Here is an 8,249-nt window from a genome sequence, read left to right as displayed (position 1 = left end):
GTCCGGTGTCAATCGCATCACCCGTTGTGTGCAGGTAGAGCAGGCAAAACTGAGTAAAAAAGTTCTGTACCATTTTTTTCGATAACGCTTAATAAAAGAGTTATTATTGAGTGAAGTCTGGCAATTCAACGCCGACTTTTAGCTGGACGCAAGTCAATGAGCCACGCGCCTAGCATGTGTGCGTGGACGCTCAGCTGCTTACAGCGTCTCACTGACGCTATATATATATTCGTATAATTAAAAAAAAACTTTTTAAGCTTAAATTTTAAGTATTTAATAATATTGGATTAATATTGTAAAAAAATAAAAAGTTTTTAACAAGTTGTTGCGCTGCAAAAAAATCTAAAAAATGTACGCATTTTTCGAGAGTTCAAACGAGTATGCCCTCTTAAGTTATAATTCAGATCAAATTTGCAAAAAGATTAATTCCAAATATTATATGTTACACTGTTCTTTTGTGTTTAATTTTTCAGTTGTATAATAATTTTAATTATGCACTTTCCAAGTTCAATATTATTTAATTTAATTCAGTATTATTTTCAAATATTTATGATCTTCGTATTGCAAATAATAATAACAAATAAATTTAAACTACAAAGCATGCATAAAATAAAATATATTCCCAAAAAAAGATAAATTTGTAAGCAAAACTAAAATAAATGTCAATAATTAGAATTCAGATGTTGATAAGTAACCCTGAATGGTACCTATCTATCATATTATTTGTGCTCAGAAATAGAACAAAATTTCAGAATCCATATACTAGACATAAAAATTAAGCAGTATAATAATTTTAGCATTAACAATTTTTCCATTTAAAATTTCATATTATAAAGCAAAACTAGTTACAAGAAAAATTTTCTTGTCCAGTAGTATATTATAATACATTGGGGATAAAATATTCAGTAATAGTCTGTAGCACTCTAATATACTGTATTATAGTGCTGCAAAACATAGCTATTTTTATGATATTCAACTTTCTGATACAATATCAATAGACCATTCATTAATATCCGAACATGAAAAACATTAGTTAACATTAATATAAAATATAAGAGCACTTTATATTACAGTTTTTATATCCATAATTACAGGAATGGAACCATAGGATATTCCACTGAAAATTCATTTAATAAAGTCTTTTTCCATTTTAAACAAGTGTGTATTTATAAAATAGTATCACATGCAATAATAGTCAATATTTTCGATTATTTTTAATATATTCTCTTAGGTAGATGAGTTAATTAATAAATTAAATTAAATTAGAATAGAATAAATTGTAGCTGATGTGCTTTTTTCTAGCAAACTCTTATTATTTGTGATATTTCAGAATGAAAAACCTGATAACTCTGGAAAAATTAGAAAAACTCCAATATTTCTATGATAAAACATCATATTGGTGCCATCTCTTTTACTTTGTAGACAGTATAGTATGTGTGACAATATTTGAATACAAATTTCTCTCAAACATTTGTAATAGCTCAAAAAGCTGTGTAGCAAGAACTTTCAATACTTAATTAAATTATATGAATCGCTATACAGATGTATTAAAAAACAATGTTTTATGCAAAATATCTAATTGGGATAATCAGCTTTTATAGAAATATTTTCTTTTCTTTCAGTCTTTTAATGCTTTAAAAACCGCACATGCTATGTATTTACATTTATATCATAGTTAACATTTTGCATGATATATCATTACTGATACATTTTTCGATAACAAGATGTTAACAGTATAGTTAGCACTCTAAAAATAGTACTTTCTTCATACTTAAAGTTTCGATTGGTATATATATTTCACTATTTTACATTATATATGTTTATCTCTTTTTCTAATTTGCTTATAATTAGAATATGAATTATATAAATTAATATATCATTGTGTTCCATCATTATATATGAATTCTTTGATATTGTCATATATTTTGGAATTATGACAAAATATCTCTCAATAAGTATAATATAATTTGAAAAAATTATTCTTACTATAAATTATCAGGTTTATTCTCTGTGAAGTTCTAGGAAATGACGTAATGTAATAGGTAATTCTTTACTGCAGATTCCATATTTACAAACAGCCTGCGCGGCCTGACATTGAAGACTAGTATAATTAAGGAGATTCACGTTATTTTGTGGATTAGAGGATATCAGTCGTAATGGTGTATCTCCCGTTCTATTTGGCGTATCTAAGTGTGCGCCATAATCCAACAACAATTTTATTAGCTGTTTTAAACAAATTCTTAATGTGAGCCTTAATGTTTAACTTGTAAAACTCTAGAAAATATATAAAATATACTTACAGCATTGTGGAAGTTGTACGCATTGCTTGCTATATGTAAAGGGGTCGACCGAAATGTATTTCTAGCATCGACATATGCTCCACAATCTAAGAGCAACTTAACAACATCCAAACGTGGAAAAATCGTCTGGAAATATTCATCAAAATATTGCGTATATATTTCATTTATTATTTAATGATGTAATCGAATTTTCGGCTAATAAAATATATTTGCGAAGCTGTAGTTTTTACGATTGAGAATAAAGAACTTTTTAGGTATTAAATTTTAAAGATGCAAATAGAATTTTACTTTATTCTTCATTTAATTGTAAGAAAAATTATCAAATTTTAAGTTTATAAATATAATAGAGAAGTTGCTTTTATACTTATTTATAAAAATAATTAATATTGAAAATAAAAAAAATTCCAAAAAGATGATCTACTGTAAAGTTTTCAATCTTTTGACACACATGAGCAAAAGTTCATACTTACATGTATATCATCGGCAGAAGTAAAGTAACTAGAGTTGATTGTATTTGTACTAGAAACACAAAGATGAAGAAGCGTATCCTCTATATAAACAGATCTGGGGTTTTGTTTCACTAAACCATGGACTATCTGGTGCATTAAAGCTTTCTGCTCATCAGATTTTGCTTTCTCTACTAAAAGGTAAATAAGATGCGTCACGCATTTCAGAATACGTTCATAATTGTCTTTCTGTCTCTTATGAACAGGGCGTTTCTATAATATAACAGTATAGTATAATTAACATATGCATCCAACAATATATCTCAACAGCATATGTTATTACTTATAAATTGTATAATATGCGCAAATTATATATACTTCCAATAATTCTCTAGCTTCCGTCAGCTGGCTAGAGAGTAATTTAAATATCGCTACTACATCACAAAATTTCGGTTCTTGTCTTTCTCGATTACGATCTATTACTTCCAATGTTTTTTCATTTAGATCCACCATAAGCCTTACAAGAGCTTGTGCAGTGAAGCAGGTATCTGCATATAAAATCTAAAAGACATCGATAGAATTTAATTTATTTTTCACATACAAATAAAAAAATTATATATGTATACATCACACATTTATATATATTTTACATACTGAATCTTTTTCAATTCTAATTTCTAACACTCGATGCCACAAATCTATACATTGTTGATATCTAAAAAGAAGGAATATATGTTATTATATGCTATTATATGTTATTATATATGCAATTAAGTCTTTTTCAGAAAAACTGGACGAATAATTAAATACCTTAAAGAGTCTGCATACGATGCACCTCTAAACATCAGTCGAAAGAGAGTATCTTTGTGATGTGGACCTAATATCCTTTCACATATCAATAAACTTTGTATTCTTATTGCATCTAAATCAAACGAAATGGCGTTTAACTCTTCCAAGGTTGAAAATTCCACGGCATTTCTATAAGTTTCGCGTTTTGGTAATACAGGTTTTTTTGGCAAAGGCACTCCATCATTCGAGTTGACTATTCTGAGGACTATCGCGGCCCTCCAATATTGTAACGCCATATGCGTATCGCTATGATCATCGAAGAACGTGGATCCCATTAGTTCGTTTGCATCTGCTAATCTTTCCGCGGAATATGATACGTTTTCCACTAAATCATGAATGCCATACATTGTTAATTGTAATCAATATAAACCTATATCTTTTATCTTTTATCATCGGAAAGAAACACTAACTTTACAATATTATATTGACTCAACTTCTTACCTAAGTATTCGAATATCTGAATAGCTCCTTTAAGACAAGCAGTTTGAAGAGCATCATCATTATATCGAGATCTGATATGAGGGTCTGCATTATGTTCTAAGAGCAGTTTAGTAGTTCGAAATCTGTGTTCCTGAATGGCGTAATGCAAGGCAGTTTTGTTCTGAATATCCGTGGCATTCACATCCGCGCCGTGTTCCAAAAGAAAAGTGCACAACTCCATACTTTGTATAGAATTTATCAAACATGTTCCGCCATTGTAATTTGCTTTTAGTATATCGGCGCCATTTTCCACTAAATACGAAACAATGTCTGAAAAATATTTATGATTTACATTCAAGACCATTCTTGTTAATTCAGATAACTTGCACCTATAGACAAAACAACCATTAAATCTAAAGATTAAGTGTACTTATTTGCATATTTTTTTGTCTGATCTCATTTGATTATGATTTTATTTTATTTGTATGAACTACCTATCATGTAAAATTAGCAATGTGCGATTTATATTGTTAAAAAAACTGCGCTGAAGATGGCCTGAAGAAAGGGACTGAAACATATGTTTTATACTTTATATTATACATATTCTAATAAATTATAGTTGCGCTCCAATTACTGCATGTGGCTTATATTGCCCTTTTACTTGATTAATTTTTGTTACTAAAGATTAAAATAAATTTAAAGAAAGAGAAAAAGAAAAAAAAATCTTATTAATTAAAAATTAATTATTGTACCGCGATATCGAAACGAATAAGGCACTTCTCACCTAGATAAATACTTTGTGCTAAATGCATGTGAAAGCAAAAACAAGGATCAATAAACGATTCGTTTCGCTGAAAATTAAATACGTGATCTATACACATTTTTATAACATTGAATGATAAATATTAAACATTAAATCTTACATTTTGTTTAAACTTCTTATATATTTTTTGTGAGCTTTCTCTCTCTTTCATATATTATTTTATTCCGAATTCAAAAAAGAAGTACAAGCAAAACAAGATGTATTGACAACTAAACATTATAAAGAATAAATGATAACGCAATTAAATCTTAGCACATTTAGATTTGACCTAGATCTGTATATTATTTTAGATTATATTTAGATTATATTTTTGTTTCAATTTGATAAACATTCATTCAATTCTGAAATATTCAATTATTTTTTACAATATTTTAATTGAAAAATTATATATAAAAAAAATTATATTATTGCACTGTTTTTATCTAATATCACCTTTTTTCAATACACATCTTTCTGCTATTACTTTCTGCTATAACATACTTTTATCTTTTTAATATGAAATATAATCGAATTATTTACAAGAACTTAATTCAAATAATGATACAAAAAAGTATATAATGTTTCTTGAAAGAAATGTGATATATTATATAATTAATATATAATTTTTTACCCATATGTGTCATGAAGCATGCAGATCTAACAGGAGTGGATCCAGAATCAGAGACTGCATTCACATCAGCTCCATGGGATATAAGGCATTTTATAACTTCCAAATTCCCAGATACCGCAGCGCACCATAATGGCGTGACACAGTGAACTGATCCATCGTCGGGTACTTCATACTTTCCTCTTTGTTCGATGTCGGCGTCGCATTTCTTTAAAAGATATTCGACAATCTCCACATGTCCCCTCTTGCAAGCAATAAACAATGGAGCACAGCCATCTTTCATGTGAGATACAATTATTTTTCGTTCTTCTCTCTTGTATTTCTCTAAACGATTTCTCACAGCATAAGTCAATTGCGCTCCTGGTGCCAGATATTTACATTCGTCCATAAGCTCGAAGAATAATCGATCCATGGAAAAGTTCCAACGATCACTATTACTGAACCACATTGCCCACTTTCCGAAACGATTCAGACGTGATGCTCCTTCCGATTCATAAAATTGAAAAAAATTTCATTTCTAGAAATATATATTTATAAAAATTCTCTTTAATACACTGTGGAAGCAACCAGAACAATTGAGCAGAAGAATGTTTATTATAAAATAAAATATTATAATGGACCATCACTATAATTGTAATACCCATGGAGTTGAATGTTTTCTTAAAGCTTACGCATATATATGTCTCGAAAAAGATCGATGCGCGGCTGTTGACTTTATTTTTTCTATATATTTTGTATCAAGATGTTATCTTGAAAGAACAAGAGATTGTGTATTTACTTATTTTATATATATATATATATATGCATATGTATGTATAAATACACAATCTCTTCTTTCAAGATAGCATCTTGATACAAAATATATGGAAAAAATAAAGTCAACAGCCGAGCATCGATCTTTTTCGAGACATATATATGCGTAAATTTTAAGAAAACATTCAACTCCATGGATATTACAATTATAGTGATGGTCCATTATGATAATATTTTGTTATTTTATAATAAACATTCTTCTGCTCAATTATTCTGGTTGCTTCCACAGTGTATTAAAGAGAATTTTTATAAATATATATTTCTAGAAATGAATTTTTTTCAGTGTGTGTGTGTGTGTGTAATACATTTTCATACATCATAAGATACTTTTGTTACTCACTCTCGAATTTTGTCAATCTTTTTCTTAATATCACACGCAAAAATGTATCTATTATTTAAAGCAGTAACATTGAAACAAATGCTTGACTGAAGTTGTGATATCTATTCCATGGATTGTATAGAGATTATATATTATTATTTTCCATGGATACTTAGTTAAATAATACATTTTTGAATATACTATTAATATTATCAAGAAAAAGATTGCTGACATAAAATTCGAAAGCGAGTATCAAAATATCTTACGTATATAAATATTTAATAAATATTTGATAGCACACACACACACACACACACACACACACACACACACACACACACACACACACACACACATGCATACATACATACAATCTTTTGTTCTTTCAAGGCAGCTTCTCGATGCAAAATATACAGAAAAAATAAAATCAGCCGTCCATCGATTTTTTTTCGAGACATATATCCATAAGATTTAAGAAAACATTAAAAAATAAAAAAGATATGCTACAACACTTGTAAATACCAGACATCTAATACACATGTATATGATTAGTAATAATCACTATGCATTCCTATTAGTGTATATTGTGTGTATGTATATACAAGCATGTAGCGAATGAATATAATATAACCTTCAAAGCTATATATCAAATCGAGATATAATAGGTTTGCGCGGAATTCAACTTTTAATACAAAACGACAAGCGATACAATCCCAGAACTTACTCGTGACATGAATAATCATTTGCAAATGTGAATGAGAGCGATATCACGGTATTTATCAATCCATGAAGCGATACATTATAAGGGCACGTTTGGAAAATCTCCATGAGTTATATACATAGGCCTAGTTTATACCGATAAACTTTAATATGATTAAGTATACACTGACCAATCATAGTCATTCTTCTAAAGAATAGAATGATTGTGATTGGTCGATATGGTATTTAATACGTATTAAAGTATATCGGTGTAAACTAGGCCATAGAGCTTATACTAAAGGTGCCTTTAATAAATGGCAGTATCGAGCATCAAACATCGAGCGTCTACGCTGCGCAGAAGATCATTGCGCAGGATTTCAAAAAGATAGGTTCCAGTTTCTTGCTGTTTTGTGTGACTAATAACATGGTGAGTTGAACGCTTTTATTCTCTCTATACTTCAGTTAGTGAGAAAAAGATTGCTCTCTACTTTTAGGGCAACCTGCTTCCACCGGCTATACCCCAGGGACGCCGAGAGCTAGGTGTAACGTCCCGCCAATTTTAAAAACTATATTTTAGCTAGTAATTAAGTACCTCTTTTTCCCTGCAAAATACCTATAGAATAATTATGTAATCCATTTGCTTTTATTTTAATTGTTAACTAATTTCATTAATCGCTTATCATTCTAGTTCCATATGGTTATTTAGCCTAAAAACCGAATATATTTTAATCCTTTTAGTAATAATAATCGATGGCGCAAGGAATTGAGAATTCCTTAGATCGACGAATCAGGCAGCATTATTTAGAAAAGGCTAGTTGTACAGCAGTGACTTTCTAGAACTAACCTGCTGATTGCTTTAAGAACGGACTTGCGAGCGAGTTTCACACTCGATAATATCGATACTAATATCTAACTTTTAAGATTTTAATATTTAATCATACAGACAAATATATATATAATAATTACTCACTCT

The 8,249-nt window shown here is 29.2% G+C and overlaps 1 protein-coding gene across 4 annotated transcripts; it reads right to left on the bottom strand.

Moving 5' to 3' along the window:
• Positions 1-1,140: 1,140 nt before the first annotated feature.
• LOC126854500 (protein fem-1 homolog A) lies at positions 1,141-7,426 on the bottom strand. Of its 4 annotated transcripts, none has more exons than XM_050601328.1 (9): positions 7,302-7,426; positions 5,449-5,928; positions 4,037-4,345; positions 3,557-3,920; positions 3,401-3,461; positions 3,125-3,307; positions 2,771-3,019; positions 2,301-2,426; positions 1,141-2,223 (listed from the first exon to the last, which is right to left on the bottom strand). In XM_050601328.1, the coding sequence occupies exons 1-9, from the start codon at positions 7,318-7,320 to the stop codon at positions 2,002-2,004; spliced, it is 2,013 nt and encodes a 670-aa protein (XP_050457285.1). In that variant the 5' UTR covers positions 7,321-7,426; the 3' UTR covers positions 1,141-2,001. The 4 variants fall into 4 exon arrangements, with proteins under 4 accessions (XP_050457285.1, XP_050457313.1, XP_050457294.1 ...); XM_050601356.1 differs by lacking the exon at positions 7,302-7,426 and adding an exon at positions 7,209-7,224; XM_050601337.1 differs by lacking the exon at positions 7,302-7,426 and adding an exon at positions 6,949-7,157.
• Between the last annotated feature and the right edge of the window lie 823 nt (positions 7,427-8,249).

Source organism: Cataglyphis hispanica, chromosome 1 (genome assembly GCF_021464435.1).
Source record: "Cataglyphis hispanica isolate Lineage 1 chromosome 1, ULB_Chis1_1.0, whole genome shotgun sequence".
NCBI classification, from domain to species: Eukaryota; Metazoa; Arthropoda; class Insecta; order Hymenoptera; family Formicidae; genus Cataglyphis; species Cataglyphis hispanica.
The sequence above is the reverse complement of the archived record's forward strand: the minus strand, read 5'-3'. Positions and strand labels throughout refer to the sequence as shown.